The sequence below is a fragment of the Balaenoptera ricei genome, chromosome 19, assembly GCF_028023285.1.
Source record: "Balaenoptera ricei isolate mBalRic1 chromosome 19, mBalRic1.hap2, whole genome shotgun sequence".
In the NCBI taxonomy this organism is placed as follows: domain Eukaryota; kingdom Metazoa; phylum Chordata; class Mammalia; order Artiodactyla; family Balaenopteridae; genus Balaenoptera; species Balaenoptera ricei.
Window position 1 is genome coordinate 3,674,089 of NC_082657.1, and position 17,923 is coordinate 3,692,011.

The window sequence follows — 17,923 nt, forward strand, 5'->3', positions numbered from 1 at the left end:
AGAGAGGGGCAGGTCTCGGCCTCCGGGGAAGGAATCGGGCCCGCCGCTAAGCCCTCCTTGCTGTGCCCTCGCCAGAGCATGTACCAGAGCTATGGCTCCCCCTCCCAGTACGGGATGGCCAGCTCCTACGGCTCAGCCGCGCCGCAGCAGCCGTCCGCACCGCAGCACCAGGGGACTCTGAGCCAGGTAACGCCCGAGCCCCGCCCCGGCTCCTGTCCTGCGCGCGGGGGGATGGTGGGCCAGCGGTGCGGACACCTGCGTTACTTAAGCTGCTCCTGCCGAGCAGTTCCTGATCTGAGAACGAGGAAGGCAAAGCATCATGTTTGAAACCAGGGTGGGTTCGGGGCTTGGGCACGGCCAGGGGGCTGAGGTGTCGGGGTGACGGTGGGAGCACTTGTGGCGTGGCAGCCTTTTCCTGTGCTTCCCCTCAGCACGTGGCCACACGCGGACAGTCTCGCTCCCACACTCCAGCCTTGCGCTTCACGTGCGGCTGGGAGGCGCGGTGGAGCTTGCGCCGGGGAGGTGGGCAGACCTGGGTGTGAACCCCAGCGGCCCCGGCGGCGAAACTACAAGTCACGCTCTCTCTGCGCCTCACGCAGTGCCATCCGGGGGGAAGGATGGTGGCTTTATCGCGGGGCTCCCGCAAGCGTGTGCCACGCGTGTGTCTTGACGGGCACGTGACATGTGCTCGGACGGTGACCGCCGGGCGGGGGTGCCGTCGGGGGCGGACGCCGCCGCCCAGCAGCGGGAGCCGTGGGGGAGTAGCGCGGTGCCTGAGCCGCTGGGCCGTGGGCGGGGCGGGGCGGCTGTCGTCGCCGAAGCCCCCCCTCGAGAGGCGCTCTGCGGGTGCGGGTGGCGAGGTGGGGAGCGTCCGGCCGCGGAGCTGAGCGCCGAGGTGGGCGAGGGCCAGCCCGGGGCACCCGCTCCCGCCTCAGCGGCCGCTCCGCCCGCAGCCCCCGGTCCCGGGCATGGACGAAGGCCTGTCCTACCAGGCGCCCCCTCAGCAGCTGCCAGCGGCCCAGCCCCCTCAGCCCTCCAACCCCCCGCGCGGGGCTCACCCTCTGAGCAGCGGCCCGCAGCCCGGGACGGCCCCTGCCGCGCAGCACGGCCAGGCAGGGTCCGCCTCGGGCCAGGCCTACGGGCAGCACGGCTACAGCGAGCCCGCCAAGCCCAAGAAGGGCCAGCAGCTGTGGAACCGCATGAAGCGTGAGTGGCCTTGGGCCGTGGAGGGCAGGGGGCCCCCCGGGACTCCCGGCGTCGGAACGGGCGCCCTTCTCTGGAGCTCACAGCTCCTGCCCCGGGGGTGGGGCCGGGGCCGCCCATGTGGGCCTGGGGGGGCCTCACCCCAGCTTTCGCTGCCCTCACAGCGGCCCCTGGGACTGGTGGGCTCAAGTTCAACATTCAGAAACGGCCTTTCGCTGTCACAAGCCAGAGCTTCGGCTCCACCACGGAGGGCCAGCACGGCAGCTTCGGCCCCCAGCCCAACCCCGAGAAGGCCCAGAACCACAGGTGAGGGCCACCCCCTTGCCCTGCCCCAGCCCCGGGGCACGGTGCTCAGCATCTGCGTGCGGCCGCCGGCACCGCCTGCTGCTTAGAAAGCAGAGAGCCCCCCCGCGGGCTCCCCCGCGCGCCCGCCCGTGAGGGGCGGCGATGGCGGTCCCGGCTGGGTCGTGGGGTGCCGCTCCCCAGCCGAGCGTCCGCAGCTGCCCTCCCTCCGCCAGGGGGAGCTTGTCCGGGAAGCCCGACGACTGGCCGCAGGACATGAAGGAGTACGTGGAGCGCTGCTTCACCGCCTGCGAGTCGGAGGAGGACAAGGACCGCACGGAGAAGCTGCTCAAGGAGGTGCTGCAGGCGAGGCTCCAGGACGGCTCGGCCTACACCATCGACTGGAGCCGGGAGCCCCTGCCGGGGTGCGTGGGGCCGGGGCGCGCTCGGGAGGGGGCCCCGAGGAGGGGGAGCGAGGAGATCGGGCCCCGGGGGCGGGAGGCTGCCAGGGGTCGGGGTCCCGGGGGCGAAAGCGCGGAGGCGGGAGGTGTGCTACTCGGCGGCTGCGAGCAGCCTCTAGACACGCAAAACCCTGGGATTGTCTCCCACCTGAGCGTCGTGTTAGCCGAGTGGCCTGGGTAAGTGCCCTTCTTCCCGAGCTCGCGTGTGCAGGGGCGGGTGGCAGGCGCCGGGGACGTCGGGGCGCCGGGTGGTGATGCCCTGCCCTGCTATATCCCCAGGCTGACTCGGGAGCCTGTGGCTGAGAGCCCCAAGAAGAAGCGGTGGGAGGCCCCTAGCAGCCTCCACCCTCCCCGGGGGGCAGGCTCAGCGACCAGGGGCGGGGGTGCCCAGTCCCAGCGAGGGACGCCCGGGGCTGGGGGTGCTGGCCGAGCCCGGGGCAGCAGCTTCGCCAAGTTCGGCAACCGCAATGTCTTCATGAAGGACCGCAGCTCCTCCTCCAGCACGGACTCACGCTCCCGCTCCTCCTCCCGCTCCCCGACCCGCCACTTCCGCCGCAGGTGCGCAGCCTGCGCGGTGGGGGGGGCGGGGGGCGGGGCCGCTTCAGGCCTCACCGGTGTGCTCCTCCGCGCAGTGACTCGCACTCGGACTCCGACAGTTCCTACTCAGGGAATGAGTGTCACCCTGTGGGCCGCAGGAACCCGCCCCCCAAGGGCCGGGGAGGCCGGGGGGCCCACATGGACCGGGGCCGAGGCAGGGCGCAGCGTGGGAAGAGGTGAGGCTGTGGGGGGCCGGGGAGGGGGAGGGCTGTGTCTGGGCAGCGGGGGAGAGGCGGGGGGTGGTGCCACGACCGCCCCCTCAGGGCCCCCTCCTCCCTCCCTCCCCCCCAGGCACGACCTGGCCCCCACCAAGCGCAGCCGCAAGAAGATGGCGGCCCTGGAGTGTGAGGATCCCGAGCGCGAGCTGAAGAAGCAGAAGCGGGCGGCGCGCTTCCAGCACGGACATTCCCGCCGCCTGCGCCTGGAGCCCCTGGTGCTGCAGATGGGCAGCCTGGAGAGCGGTGGGGCCGACCCCGACTGGCACGAGCTGCAGATCGTGGGCACCTGCCCCGACATCACCAAGCACTACTTGCGTCTCACCTGCGCCCCCGACCCGTCCACCGTGCGCCCCGTGGCGGTAAGTGCCCCCTGGCAGCGAGGGCAGGTCCTCCCTGTGAGGCCAACGCTGCGAGGAGGTGGTGGGGCGGGCAGGGGTCTGGCTCGGGCAAGACCCTGACCTGCCTGTGCACAGGGGGCCTGTGGCTGACCGGGCCCCGGAGGCCGGAGGCACCGAGAGGTGAACTGAACCCAGAGCTTGTGCTTCAGAGCCGAGTTCAGGGCCTGTGGCCTCGTCGGAAGGCTGGGCCGGCCTCTGAGCCTCTGTCTCCTGCTTAGGAGACGAGGAGAAGGAAGCCGGTGTCCCCGGCCAGTGCCTGTGAGACACTGGGACATCCATGTCCCGACATCCCCTGAGGCCCGAGCTGGGAGCAGGGCTGATGTGTCCCCCCGGGGCACACGCGCGGCCTGTGCTGACGCAGAGACTGTGTGCGCGCTCTTAACGCTTTAGGTTCTACTCCCTTTAATGTCAGGATCGAGCCACTGGGTGGGTTGAATGTTGCAGCCCCCGCTCTAGGACCCCGAGTTTGTGGAACCGTGGCAGGTTTTAGCACATCCTTGCTCTCCGTGCTCAGGTCACGCTGAGCCACGATTCACCTCTTTCCCAGGTTTTGAAGAAGTCGCTGTGCATGGTCAAGTCCCACTGGAAGGAGAAGCAGGACTACGCCTTTGCCTGCGAGCAGATGAAGTCCATCCGGCAGGACCTGACGGTGAGGCGGGTGCCGGGGACCGGGGAGGGGGCCGCACTGTTGGGTCCCGCCCTGCTCCGGTGTGACTCCTGCTCTCCCGCCGCCCAGGTGCAAGGTGTGCGCACCGAGTTCACGGTGGAGGTGTACGAGACCCACGCCCGCATCGCCTTAGAGAAGGTGAGGGGCTGACGGGATTCCCTTGGCTTCCCCCGCCTGCCCCCCGCCCCGCCGTCCTGGCCTCACTCTGCTCCTCCCTCCACGCCCCCCCAGGGTGACCACGAAGAGTTCAACCAGTGCCAGACGCAGCTCAAGTCACTGTATGCTGAGAACCTGCCAGGCAACGTGGGCGAGTTCACTGCCTACCGGATCCTCTACTACATCTTCACCAAGAACTCAGGAGGTGAGGCGCAGCCCCGCAGAGCGGGGCGGCCACGGGCCCCCAGGTCCCGCCCTGCTCACCTCCTTGTCTCCGGCCGCAGACATCACCACGGAGCTGGCGTACCTGACGCGGGAGCTGAAGGCGGACCCTTGTGTGGCCCATGCCTTGGCGCTCAGGGCAGCCTGGGCTCTGGGCAACTACCACCGCTTCTTCCGGCTCTACTCGCACGCGCCCTGTATGTCTGGCTACCTCGTGGACAAGTTTGCAGACCGGGAGCGCAAGGCCGCCCTCAAGGCGATGATCAAAACGTATGTGACGCTGAGCTCTCCCCCTGGCCCTCTGCTCTGCGGCCTCACCGCCGCCCGCCGCCCCCCTCCGTTCCCCGCTCCCCTCTGCACCTCCACCTCCGGGTGCCAGGCCTCCGGCTCCCCGGGCCTCCCTGCGTCAGGTCCTGGTCTTCTCTCCCCTTCTCTCTTTTCCGCACTCGGCCCTCCCCTCTGGTCCCTCCACTTTGCAGCGCACGGCGGGCCCTCCTCCGTCGTCCTCTCTCACTGCTCCGGGGTCCCCTGCCCCTTTGCCTCTCTTTGCCTTTTGCTCGTATCACTCTGGACCCCACTTTGTCTCCTCCGGGCTCCGGGCTCCCCTGCCTCCAAGGCCCCTGCCCACCTTCGGCGCTCCTGTGGCTGGGCTCCCGCTCTGTGGGGACGCCCAGCAGAGGCGGCCCCGCCCTTGGCAGCCGCGGTCTCAGAGACGAGGCCCCGCTCCCACCCGAGCTGTTTTGAGAGCCCGGGCGCGCTCAGGGAGCAGGCGTGAGGCAGGGCAAGCTAGGCCGGGACGGGACCCTGTGCCCACGTTCCCAGTCAGGCGGGAGCTGCCCCCAGGCCACGGCAGGACACCTCTCCCGTTGTTACAGCCAGGGCTCCTCCTGGCCTCTGCAGCAGGGTGGAGGCCGGGGGAGCTGCGCCGCGTCCTGCGGTGCACGGGGCGCCCCCCCGCTGGCTCCCCTGGCCGCAGTGTCGGTCTTGCTGAGGCTGGGAAGCCCTGCTCAGAGGACGCGGGGCCTCGAGTGCCACGTCCGTTCGGTGGGAGCCGTGGGGATGGCTTGCAGCTGGGGAGGGACACTTAACCTAGGAGACTCCTAGGATCCAGTTTGGGTCAAGCCGATTTAAGGGCGAGGTGCGGGCAGGGGCCCTGGGGAGAGAGAGGAGGGAGTGGGGCAGACACAGAGGAGGCAGGGCCGCGGGACCCGCTTTCTAAGCCAGGAGGGAGGAGGAGGCCGGTTACCTGCAGGACCCTGGGCTGCCCCGGTGTGTCCTCCGTGCGCTTCGGTGCCGCCCCCGGGCCGTGGCCGGGCGGGCCTCCCGTTGCTGCCTCAGCTCGCGTGTGCTTGGCCTGTCGTTGGCCTCCCGGTCTTGTGTCCCCCTGCTCCGGAGGGTGGCGCGGCTTCTCTCCGGCTCGCTGGCCCGGGCCAGCCCCGTGTTGGGGGACAGCAGGCTCCTGAGCCCCGCCCCCCACGGACTTGCAGGGCTGTGAAGAAGTGGGGGCTTCAGGCAGGACGGGTTTGAGCGTTTTCTGCCACTTACTTACTTCCTAGGTGACAGCGGCCAGGTGGCTCTGCCACTGCGCTGTCCTCGGTGTGTGTCTGTACAGGGTAGGGTGACAGTTCTGGGAGGGAGCTCAGCGAGCTCACGGGGCACGTATAAGAGCCGTTTCCTGGCACAGGCCAAGCCTCCTCTTAGCACTCGGACCCAGGTCAGGGCAAGCGGGGGGGCGGGTCCCCGAGTAGCCGCGCCCGGCCCCTGCCCCGGGCCACATGGGCCCTCTCCTGAGGGGCTGCCCAGGCCCCGGCCAGCAGAGGAGCCAGCCGGGCCCTTCCCTCCCGTCCCCTCTCCTCCCGCCCCCCGCACAGGTAAGTGAGGGGGAGGGGGGGCGCAGCCGGGGTTTGGGGCCCCCCCACCCCGGGCCCCCCCGAGCCCCTGAGGGGGGAGGCCGGGGCTGGGGAGGGGCCGGCAGGTGACGCGCTGAGGAAACCTGCGGGTGCCCGACGGGGGCGCCCACTCCCTGCTCGTGGGGCCCTCCCGCACCCACCTCATCGTGCTCTCCTCTTGTCTCCGTAGCTTCCGCCCTGCGCTGCCAGTCTCCTACCTGCAGGCCGAGCTGGCCTTCGAGGGCGAGGCCGCCTGCCGGGCCTTCCTGGAGCCCCTGGGCCTGGCCTACACGGGCCCGGACAACTCCAGCGTCGACTGCCGCCTGAGCCTGGCGCAGCTGCCGGCCTTCTGAGCACCAGCGCCGCCGGGGCGGGGGGCGGGGGGAGGGGGGCAGGGCTGCAGCCCCCCAGCGCCGCTTTGGCGGGTTTTGTTTTTGAGCCGTGGACTTGGGGTGTAAATTAATTTGCGGGGAGTGGGCTCCAGGAAGAGCCACCAGCCCGGCCCCCATTTTCCCACCAGGGAGTCTGTACAGAGATTTTTCTACATTTTTATTTTTTGCCTCCGAGGGATGGGATTGGGCGGGGGGGACAGCAGAGGGTTGGGGGCATGGTCTGTAGGGTCGTCTGTGTCCACCTTGCACCTCTACTAATGCTGTCTCAGTGTTTTTTCTCTCTCTCTCTCGAGCTTGTACTCCGGTAGCGACCCGGCACCCTGGCCCATCCCATGCCGGGGGAGGGCCAGTGGAAGAAGACAGGCCGCTCCGCCCGTGCCCGCCTGCGGCGGGGGCACCAGCACACCAGCCCGCCACCCGCCGCCTCATCTGCCTCACCACAGACTCTTGTTGCCCAGCCCTCCGGGGCCTCAGTGTTTGGGGCGAGGGGAGCCGCGTAGAGACTGTGCCCTGCCCGCGGCCCCCGACCCCAGAAACGCCAACGCCTCGCCACCGCCAGATCCGCACTGCCACCCTGCACTGAGGACTCCGGAGGCCATCGCGGGACCTCGACAGCCGGGCCGCCTCGTCTGCAGTTGTATTTTGTCTCCGTGTCCCTTCCTCCCTCCACCCCCAGTGTTTCTTCTGGTTTTTTTTCCCTTCCCTCCCTCCCCCTCCTGCTCCCGCTCCCCCCTTGGTTCAGCACAGGTAAACGGTTACCCTCCCTCCCCGCCTCATGGATCACCAGCTCACGTCATGTTTCCTTCTCTTTTCTTTTTGTGTGTGTTTGTTTAAGTTATTTTTTCTTCCTCCCCTTTTCTTTTCCGTCCTCCCTCCCTCTTCTGCCATGTAACTGGAGGATGTGCAATGAGTTTGCAAACAGCTGGACTGTCGGGCTGCTTTTTTTCCAGATGTTCCTCCTTTGCCTCCCCTCCCCCTCCTCTCCCCTTCCCCTTTCCTTCCTTCATTCTTTCCTTGGAGCACTGAGCACCATTTGGAAGCTTGAGAGAAATCAAAATTAAAGAGAGAGAGAGAAAACACGCGTGCACGCTTTGTCCTTCTGCCTTGAGCTAGATTTCCTCTGGGTGTCTGTCTGGGTCCTGGCCTTTATTTCTTTTGGGGTTGAGATACCAGGGGGATCTCAGCAACGGCCTGGTAGGTGCCCCCTGACCTCCCCACGCGGCACAGCCAGAGTTTCCCCAGAGGCTGGCTCCCCAGCTCCTGCCTTGGGCTGAACCCAGGCTTGGGGAGGCCGACTTGGGAACCCTGGGGCACCTTGGCCAGGGTGAGGTGGGGGTGTGGCCCCCTGCAGGGCTGCAGCACTCTCAGCCCCCCGGCCTCCAGCCTCTGGCTGAGCACTCGGGCCATGTTCTCCAAAGGGGGGTCGGGGGGCGCACAGAGCACATGAGAGCCCAGGAATACCAGGCGCCTGAACCTCAGCCTCGGAGGGACCTGAAGCCCGGGGTCGGAGAGCACGCCTCTGAGTGCGTCGACCGCAGCCGCCAGCTCCCCGGGGCCCGCCAGCCTCAGCAGGGCCACTGTCAGGTGCAGGGCCTGAGCAGGCACTGTGAACGCCGCGCAAGCTGGTGCATTTCGTACCAGTTCTTCTTGGACCTTGGCCACCCCGGCCTGCAGCTCAGCCTCTGTCACCATGAGGGCCACGAAGTGCGTGGGGCGGGGCTGGCGAGGGCCCACAGCCCCGGCTGCTCCACCGTCCACGGGCCAGACCACGGGACCCCACTCCACTTCCGTCTCAGAGAGGCCTTCCGAGGGCCTTCCCGGGGCTACCACAGCCGGCAGCTCCCCACCCGGGGGCTCCAGGTCCCCGGTAGCGGCGGCGGCTGGCTTCAGCGCCCTTCTTGGCTGCATCCACGGGGAACCTTGGCCTCCAGGGCCGCCCAACCCCCGCTCCTGGATCCTCGATAATGTCCCCGCCAACCCCAGGCGCCCAGCTTCGGGGCCTCCGCCATCCTGGGCCAAGGCGGCCCGGAGTCCCGTCCAAGTTGGCTGTACGCGCCCTCCCGCACCGGTGCCAAGGCAGGTCGCAGCTACGCCGTCCAGTGCGCCTCCGGCCCCGGCCGTGTCCCCACCGCTGAGCGCACCTCCGGCCCCGTACGCGTCCTCGCCGTCACTCTCGTCCCCGGTCCCGGTCCCGGTCCCGTGCACGTCCCCGCCCCTGTCGCCGCCGTCGTGCGCGCCCCCGGTCCCGCGCGCGTCCACGCCGTCGCTCTCACCTCCGGCTCCGTGCACGTGCTCGCCGTCGCTCGCATGCCCGGTCTGGTGCGCGTCCTCGCCGTCGCCCGCCTCTCCGACCCCGTGCGCGTCCCCACCGTCGAGCGCGTCCAGGATGGTGGGCCCGCGGCCCGCAGCCAAGCCCGAGCCGAAGACGAGGTCCGTACGCGAGGCGCGGTCCCACACCAGACGGCCGCGGAAGCGGAAGTAGCGCACCCGGTGCTGCGGCACGGCCAGGACGCCCGGCCCGAGCGCCGCCAGAGGCTCGTCCCAGCAGAAGGAAAGGAAGGGCTCCTCGCGCGAGCCCAGGAAGCGGTCAACGTAGCCCACGGAGAAGTCGGCCGGGTCGAGGCGCGGGTCCCAGCGGATGCGCTGGATGACGGCCGCAGCCGTGCGCAGCGGCGGCTTCTTGGTTTTGGCCTCGGCTTCGGGCTCGCCTCTAGGCTGCGGCGGCGCCGGCGCCCCGGGGTGGGGCTGGCGGCAGCGGGCACCGAAGCGGCAGCGGCCCTCCAGGAAGAAGCGGCAGGCCGGCGGCGGCGCGGGCTCCGCGACGGGGGCCCCCACGGGCGACTCCGGCCCCCCGGCAGCCGCCATGGGAGTGGGGTGCGTTGGCGCGCTCGCCCCGCTCAGGCCGTTCCGCACCTGGGCCAGTCCTGCCGGCACGGGCGCCAGGCGCCGCTGTGACGTCACAGGCGAGGCTCAGGCCCCGCCCCGACCTGGAAAGCAACTCGCGCGTGGGACGGCCCCCCGCGGTGCCCTGGGGGCGCCTGACCCTTGCAGCCAAGCGGTTTTTATCTGTGGCCCCGACCCCGGCCCCAGTAATTTACATATGCGGCCCCGCCCCCAATCCAAATACCTTACAGGTGCGGCCCCGCCTCTTCTGGCCCCTTAGCGAGCTTGGCTCCGCTCCCTAATGATTTACAAGTGCGGCCCCGCCACTCTTGCTCCTTAGAGAACCTGGCCCCGTCCCTAGTCCAGTGCTTTAACGATGCGGCCCCGCGCTCTCTTGGCCCCTGAAGAGCCTGGCTCGCACCGCCCCGACACGCCTAATGATTTGCATGTGCTGCCACGCCCCTCCGGGCCCTCGTTGGGCCGCGCCCTCCGCGGGACAAGCGGACGCCTGTACGCTCAGAACGAACTTCGTAGCCCGGATTTGGGACGCAACTGTCGCCCTCGGGATAACACATCTTTGGGGAGTCCTTTTTCTACGGGGACCACGCCTCTTCCCGGCCATTTTTCCTGTGCGGCCGCTCCCGGGGTAAAGGACAGCTCGCCTGGGCTGGGTCCACTGGAGACACGGAGCTCACGGGGTCACAGCCGTAGGCCGGCCCGAGGGAGCGAGTCAGGCCGGGCCCGGGGCCGCGTCCGGCAGGCGGCGGCTGCGCGCAGCCAACACTGCTGAAAAAACCAGGCTGGGGGAGCGGCCACATCGGGACCCCGCCCCTAGGAGGGGCACCGCCCAACCACGCCCCTAGCTCTCTTAAAGGGGCCGCATCCCATTACACCAGGCTAATGCTGAGACCTCCACCCACCTGGCTGGGACCGGAACCCCACGTGACACACCTAGCTCTTAAAGGCACCAGGACCCCATCACCCCTCCCCGTACCCCCTTCCCACATGCAAAGTGAACAGACAATACCCTGGGGCACAGACCTTGTCGGTTTATGTATAAGGAAGTGGGGCGCTGGACGGTAAGGGCGCAGGGAATGGGGGTGCCTACAGGCCGATGACGTCGTCCAGCTCGAGGTCCGCGTTGGGGAGGCAGCGGGCGCTAGGGTGCTGCGCCCCGGGGCCGGGGTCCACGTCGGGCTTGGCGGCGGCGGCGCCCGGACGTTCCGCGTCCATGACGCCCAGCACTGCGTCCAGCATGGAGGGGCCCAAATCCAGGTGGAAGGACAGCAGAGGGTCGGCGGGCGCTGGCGCGCGGAGGGCGGGCGGCGGGGGCTGCGGCACGGCGGGCGGCGGCGCGGAGCGCGGGGCCCCCGCGGGCGGCGGCCGGGGCTCAGGGGGCGGCCCGCCGCCGTGGCGGCTCAGGAACGAAGTGTCTCCGAAGGCGTCGCCGCCGCGCCCCACGTGCAGAGTGTGCCGGAAGTCGCCGAGCGGCGCGGAGATGGACAGAGCGCCGCGCTCCGGCCGCTTCTTGGGCTGCGCGGGGCCCAGCTGCTTCAGGACCGGCATCTGCGGGATAGGGACGGGTTAGCACGGCCTCCCCCGGGAGGACGCTACCGAGGCCTTCCGCGTTCCCAGCCCTGGGCCTAGCACGCCGTTCAGAGGATGCTCTCCATAAATACAGGATGATGGTGGTGGGATTGCTCCCATTTTACAAGTGGGGAAACTGAGGCTCCCAGAGGTCCGAGGTCACAGCTGCTTGATTCAAATCTCAGACTCAAATTTAGGTCTGCCCATATGTTAATTCCACCAAGAACTAACGTTTGAGCTTCTTATAGGTCAGAGAACAAGCAACATGCTTCACCAAACCTTCTGGACTGCTTCCCAAACTTGACAGAAACTACAGCTTGAACACAGGGCCATCCACCCTGAAGACAGGGCAGACTCTGTCCTTTAGGTGCAGCAGACACAGTGCCCAGGGCCCGCCACACTTCTAGAGGCCCGCACACATGTTTAAACATTTTAATTTATTATTATTTTTTTGAACCTCTTGTCCTTTATTGAGGCCACTGGTCCGCAGCTCCCGCAGGGCAGGGACACAGGCCCAGGTCTTCCTCTCCAGCCTCGCCTTTGGGGCCTGCAGAGCCCACAAAACCCCGGGGAGCGCAGATGAGACCCTCCCCCTCAACACATGGTGTACAGAAGCCCCTTCCCAGACGGGGCTGCCGTGTTTTATTTTAAAGCGTCTGGATTATGTTTGTCTTTATACCAACGCAGTCGTAAAATATAATTATGATATATATACATATATAATTATCTCCATGAAAGCTTTGCCTAGAACACACAAAAGTCATCATGTAGGCTGGCCTGAGAATTGTAATTTGGGAGGTTTAGGGTGGGCCTGGGAAATCTATATACTTGCACAGTATTTTATAATTTGAATTATCTGGTTTTGAAAGAAACATGTAAGTCTTACTTCTTGGAAAACAAGAGTAACAATAATAATCATGCAAATTTTGCTATTTTAAAACATGGCAAGAATGGCATAAATTCCAAACTGGCAGCTCATGAACTGTAAACTAGGTGCCCTATAGCCACATGACTGCATCAGACTCGATGGTAAATAGATATGCCTGCCAACCTTTGCCCATATCCTGGAACTTGGCTGTTTCTATGGAACTTCTGGGAGGGACTTTGATGACCTTGTACTTTTGTTTTAACAGTCACTGTTATTATAATAATAACAATTTAAAAAAAAACAAAAAACCTTTCCATTTGAATTGAAGCCCCACCCTTTGCCAACTGTATGAATTGGGATAAATTATGTGATCGCTCTCTGTTTGTTTTCCATCTGGAAAATGGATAAAATAACACTACCTTCCTTGCAGGACACACAGAAATACTCACTCAAAGAAAACTATATTTTTAACAGTTCCAGCTAATTGATAGTGATAGAGTTGGGGAGGGGCATGTGTTCCCAAACAAAACTGTGGAACAAAATTTAGATCAAATCCTACGAAGCAGGCAAAGCAGCCAGCCTTGTGCTTTTAGTGACCAGCACCCTGGGAAAGATCAGTGATAACGTGGAGAAAAATTAAAGCCAAAAGGATTTGAAATAATCATAGATGGATATGTTCTGAGAGCTGCCCTCTCTCCTACCCAAACACACACACACACACTTTACAGTTACTTCTCTGGAAAAACCAGTCTTGATTTACCACCTCTGTTGTGTTTCTCAAACTTCCCTGACCTCAACCTAGATGAATAAATATATTTTATTGCAATCTGGCACACAGTCACCATTCCTTCCCCACCCCCCACCCACACCCCCTACATAAGGGAAACAAACATTTTATGAATTGAGACCTACTCTTATCACGTGCTAGGCACTCAGTTTCAATTCTATTTTATAAATATGAATGAATGAATGACGCATTTATCCTGCACCATGCAGGATCTTAGTTCCCGGACCAGGGATCGAACCCACACTCCCACACCGCCCCCTGCAATGGAAGCACGGAGTCTTAACCACTGGACTGCCAGAGAACTCCCTATTATTCTTTTTTAATGCCGACCTCTGCTCATTAATGAATCTCAATCCTCAGTTTAAAAAAAAAAAAAAAATCCTGTCTCAGAGCTAGCGGCACCCCTTATCCCTGGGCAGTGAGTCATAGTTCAAAACAGTAGAACTCAGAAAGCCAACTGCCCAGACTTGGATCTGACTGTGCCCACTGCTGTGTAACTTTGGGCAAATTACTTAACCTTTCTGACCTCACTTCCTCATCTCAAAAATGGAATGACGCTCATATAATAATTCAGTCTCTTTGCAAGAACTGGGGAGATGTTGCCCATGGAAAGTCTTAGCACAGTAGCCAGCGCACAGCAAATGCTCAGTAAATGCTCAGTGGAGTCCTACTTTGGATCATTCTCCCCTGTCCCAGAGAAGGAAATAGATGCTCAGAGATGGTACATGACTTGCCCAAGGTCACAAAGCCAGCTCTGTGGGACTCCAGAGCCCAGAGTTACTGCTTCCACTGCCTGCTGCCCCTTGAACTGGCGCCTCCCTGGACGGCTCTCAGCTACTGCCTCTTCTCCCTGCCCACCCCCTACCTTGCCCCTCATCCCATCCTCCTATCACCCTACAAGGTGACATCACTGCCATTTTCCAGCACTTAGCAGCATATTAAGATCTTGGTTTCTGACACCAAACACAACAGGTTTGCCATTGCCTTTCTGTGGGACCCGGCACTAACTTCCTCAGCCTTAAGCCTTAGTTTACTCCTCTGAAAAATGGGAAATCAGAATGCCTGTTTGCAAGCGGTTGTCGTAGAGTATACTCATCATGCTGACATTTTATTTCCCGAGCACTTATTCTGGGCCAGGCAGGGGTCTAAGTGCTTCACACAAATGAATGAACTCATTTAATCCTCCGAACAACCCAGTGAGGGGACACCGTTGTTATTTTGTCCGTTTTACAGATGTGGGTGGCACCTGAGGCACAGAGAGGTGAAGTAACTTGCCCTGGATCACACAGTAGCAAATGTTGGGGGCTGGATTTGGAACCCAGGCAGACGAACTCCGGAGTCAAAGGATGATATGAGATTGCTCACAGCCCCCAAAGGAGAGGGTGTGCAGACCCATGGAAAAAATAACGCTTTGGTATCAAAGCCAGGGATTTCCTACACCCTTGACTGTGTTTCTTTGTTTGCTTTGCTTTTTTCTTTTTCCCATTCTAGATAAGAACAATGAGTTCAAAATTGTTTTTGAAAGCTACCACTTCTCCTCTCTAGCTCTGAGACCTCGGGGGCCAGCCACTCCGCTTCTCCGAGCCTCAGTGTCCCCTTGAACAGAAGGCTCTATCTCCCTTGTTGTGTGCTTGATGCAATGAGGTCATACTCGGAAAAAGGCCGTCACAGGGCCAAGCTCCATACAGAGGGGCTGTTGTGACAATCTTAAAGCAGGCAGAGAGCAGGAGCCAGGATGGAAGCCTGGGACGCGGCGAGCGCGCGCACTCGGCTAGGCCGCCTTCCTCCCGCCTCCACCCGCCTCCACCCGCCCCCTCTCTTTCCGGGCCGAGGCTCCAGCTGCAGGGGTGGGGGGCACAGCTGGCTCACCTCTGTCCTCTCCGGGCCCCAGCCCCGCCAAGAGGAAATAACAACCCGCTCCAGATCCAGCCCGACTGGTTCTCAGCCCTTTAGGAGAGGCAATAAGGAGGGTGGGACCCAGACGGGACAGGGGGACCCGCGACTGGGAGCCCCCGACCCCCTCGGGGCTCCAGTGCGCGCTTCCTGAGGCCACGTGGCTGCGGCCCAGGATTTCAGCGGCCGCCGTCCCTTTGGCCGGCTGGCCGGCTCCCCTCCAGACCTGACCGGGGACCCTGGGCCACCACTGCCCCTTACCTCGTGGTCCTCGCTGAACCGGGCAGGCAAACTCTCAGGCTCCGGCTCAAGCTGGGAGCCCCCTCTTCTTGGTTCGGAGCCCGCCTCCGCCTCCTAGTCCCAGGCCCGCGCCTCCTTCCTTCTTCCTCCGGGCGGGATCTCACCTGGCAAAGGAAGCGTCATGCGGAACCTGGAGGGGTATCCAGGACCCAGGCGGCCGGGCCCAGAGTGCCACCGCCTTCTCTCTCAGGTTCCAGGAGTCCTGGCTCCTAGCTCTCTTGATCCTTAGCCTCAGGAGTCCAGACCCCCAGCCCCTCCTCCCTCGGACCCAGGGGTCCAGGGCCCCAGTCCCCTCCCCCCTCGGACCCAGGAGTCCGGGCCCCCAGCCCCTCCCCCCTCAGACCAGGAGTCCGGGCCCCCAGCCCCTCCCCCCTCGGACCCAGGGGTCCAGGTCCCCAGTCCCCTCCCCCCTCGGACCCAGGAATCCGGGCCCCCAGCCCCTCCCCCCTCAGACCCAGGATTCTGAGCCCCAACCCGGGCAGACCCTGGCATGGAGCCCCTTCTTTACCTGCACCGGGATCTGAAGTGTCAGCCCCTCTCGGGGGCCATGGTAGGAGCCCAAGGGGGCGCAGAGTCACCGCGCAGTCCAGCTCAGTCTGTCTGGGGCGGAGAGGGTTAAGGCGTAGGCCCCTCCCAGCCTTCCTTATCCCCCAAAAGTTTGCCTCTAGGATTTAAAGGACTAGGAAGTAGCAGTGGAAAAGCTGAGGCCCCTCCGGGCTGAGTGGGGGGGTGGGGGGTGGGGAGGAGGCTGGCACTGGGGGTGCGCCCGCCCGAGAACACGGCAGACGGGGCGGCCCCCAGCTCGGCCCCTCCCCCTGCCAGCCTGGAATTTCCTGAAACTGGGGAAGTCTGGCTGTGTAGAAGAATAATTTCTTCCAGATTGCAGCTGTTGAGGGAGTACGTGTGGGATTGAAAGAGAGAGAGAGAGAGAAACAGACCAGGTCGGGCAGTGAGACCAGCAGAAGGATGGATGTGAGCTCGGAGGCGCAGCTCTCACCCCGCTTTGGGGAGTTCCCCGGATGAATATCCCTGCCTGGAGCTCCTCGTCCGCAGAAGGGTCATTACATCACCGAGGGCCAGTGCCCAGCGGCGCCAAGAAGAGTCAGATTTGGGTGTGAGGAAGATCCCTCAGCGGCCAGCGTGCCAGACGGCCCGACCTGGGGGAGGCAGAGGCCCCGGGGAGGCGGCTGGCTCAGCTGTGCGCTGGGGCTGGGGTGCTGGGGCTGGGGAGGGAGGGAGTGAGTTTCACAGATAACAGGGAGGTGTGGCTTGACCTGAATCTTGAAGGAGGAGCGGGAGTTCACAGGGCTGGAGACAGGAGGGAGGATATTCAGAGCGGCCGGGCCGCCGGGTGGAGCGGAGAGCACTAGAGCGCCGGCTGGAGTTCGCTTTGCCCGGAGAGATCGGCTCGAAAGCCATGGGGAGCCCACGCCTTGTCCTTTGTCCTGGGCAGGGTGCTGAGCAGGAAGAACAGGGTCGGATCCAGGTGGTAAAGGGTCCCCTCCACGATCCAGGAGGGGGGAGGAATGGAAGCAGGCTGGGACTCACACCCGAGGCAAAACTGAAGGTGGGGGTGGGGGAGTGGTCACCTGAACCTCGGTAACCACGACAAATGTTTAAATGACAGAGACAAAAAGTGACAACAACCCGGGGACTTCCCTGGCGGTCCAGTGGTTAAGACTCCGCACTTCCACTGCAGGGGGCACAGGTTCGATCCCTGGTCTGGGAACTAAGATCCTGCATGCCACGTGGCGTGGCCACAAAATAAATAAATAAACAAATAAAAGTTCTAATTATTTTCTATAGACGTTAGCTTCACATAACATAAAATGACTCATTTTAAAGTGGTATTTAGGGGACTTCCCTGGTGGCGCAGTGGTTAAGAATCTCCCTGCCAATGCAGGGGACACGGGTTCGAGCCCTGGTCCGGGAAGATTCCCACATGCCGCGGAGCATCTAAGCCCGTGCGCCACAACTACTGAGCCTGTGCTCTAGAGCCCGCGAGCCACAACTACTGAGCCCGCGTGCCACAACTCCTGAAGCCCACGCGCCTAGAGCCCGTGCTCCGCAACGAGAGAAGCCACCGCAACGAGAAGCCCTCGCACCGCAACAAAGAGTGGCCCCTGCTCGCCGCAACTAGAGAAAGCCCGTGCGCAGCAACAAAGATCCAACGCAGCCAAAAATGAATAAATTAATTAATTAAAATAAATAAATAAAGTGACATTTAGTACACTCACAATGTTGTGCAACCATCACCCGTATCTAGTTCCAAAACTCTTTCATCACCTCAAAAACAAAAACAAACAAAAACAAAACAAAAAACTCTTGTACCTGTTAAGCTGTCAGCTGGGGGCTGGTCTGCTCCAAGAGGCTGCCTGCATCCTCCTGGTGTTTTCCCTGTGTCTGTCCTCTGGCAACGGTTAAGTTGAGCCCCTCTTATGCTTCAGGTCTCCCTGATTTGCAGGCCTGCCCCATCTCCCTCTTCCCTCCAGCCAGAGAAGGTCCTCTGCTTTTAGGGCTCATGTGATTCGGCTGGGCCCACCTGGAAAATACAGGCGTTATACATATATCACCATCGGTAATGGATATGTATTAATATATTACTTGGTAATCAATCAGTACAAGTTAATACAGAAGTATACATAATTTATGTCAAGGAATTGGACTTTGCAATGCTAAGGACTGGCAAGCCTGAATTCCATAAGGCAGACTGGAAACTCTCAGTCAGGCTAGGAGCTGATGCCTCCGTCTTTGTTTCTGGTTTGGTTTGGTTGTTGTTTTGAGCCCCGCCGCGTGGCATGCAGGATCTTAGTTCCCCAACCAGGGATCAAACCCATGCCCCCTGCACTGGAAAGGCAGAGTCTTAACCACTGGACTGCCAGGGAAGTCCCTGATGCTGTGGTCTTTAAGGCAGAATTTCTTCCCCATTTTGCAGTGAAGGCCTTTCAACTGATTGGGTGAGGCCCACCCACATTCTCGAGGGCCACCTCCTTTACCTAGAGTCAGCTGGTTATAGATGTTAGTCACACCTACATAGCGTCTCCCCAGCCATACCTGGGTTAGTGTTTGGTTGGACAACCAGGTACTAGCCTGGCCAAGCGGGCAAGTAAAATGAACCAT

At 63.0% G+C, this 17,923-nt stretch overlaps 3 protein-coding genes across 5 annotated transcripts in view; 1 reads left to right on the forward strand and 2 right to left on the reverse strand.

Annotated features, from left to right (window-relative positions):
• The window catches only part of LENG8 (leukocyte receptor cluster member 8), a 10,652-nt gene extending 3,819 nt beyond the window's left edge, over positions 1-6,833 (forward strand). Inside the window, exons 5-16 of one of the 3 annotated variants that reach the window (XM_059905662.1) lie at positions 76-186; positions 954-1,206; positions 1,368-1,509; positions 1,722-1,910; positions 2,226-2,504; positions 2,579-2,719; positions 2,835-3,120; positions 3,707-3,808; positions 3,896-3,964; positions 4,058-4,187; positions 4,267-4,474; positions 6,284-6,833. In XM_059905662.1, the coding sequence (XP_059761645.1) occupies positions 76-186; positions 954-1,206; positions 1,368-1,509; positions 1,722-1,910; positions 2,226-2,504; positions 2,579-2,719; positions 2,835-3,120; positions 3,707-3,808; positions 3,896-3,964; positions 4,058-4,187; positions 4,267-4,474; positions 6,284-6,446 (2,073 nt within the window). In that variant the 3' untranslated portion in view covers positions 6,447-6,833. Of the gene's footprint in view, positions 1-75; positions 187-953; positions 1,207-1,367; positions 1,510-1,721; positions 1,911-2,225; positions 2,505-2,578; positions 2,720-2,834; positions 3,121-3,706; positions 3,809-3,895; positions 3,965-4,057; positions 4,188-4,266 lie in introns of all 3 variants that reach the window. The other 2 variants (XM_059905660.1, XM_059905661.1) reach the window with 2 other exon arrangements.
• A 777-nt stretch (positions 6,834-7,610) lies between these two features.
• Positions 7,611-10,140, reverse strand: LENG9 (leukocyte receptor cluster member 9). The gene has a single exon (XM_059905704.1). It carries the CDS (start codon positions 9,348-9,350, stop codon positions 7,632-7,634), a length of 1,719 nt encoding a protein of 572 aa, XP_059761687.1. The 5' UTR covers positions 9,351-10,140; the 3' UTR covers positions 7,611-7,631.
• A 262-nt stretch (positions 10,141-10,402) lies between these two features.
• CDC42EP5 (CDC42 effector protein 5) lies at positions 10,403-14,926 on the reverse strand. Its single transcript, XM_059905791.1, is given in 2 exon segments — positions 10,403-10,934; positions 14,765-14,926. Coding segments are annotated over 2 exon segments (624 nt in total). The 3' UTR covers positions 10,403-10,472.
• Between the last annotated feature and the right edge of the window lie 2,997 nt (positions 14,927-17,923).

Bases quoted from the DNA above. Each gene is read 5' to 3' on its own strand.
- LENG9 (XM_059905704.1), bottom strand. From the start codon at position 9,350: ATGGCGGCTGCCGGGGGGCCGGAGTCGCCCGTGGGGGCCCCCGTCGCG.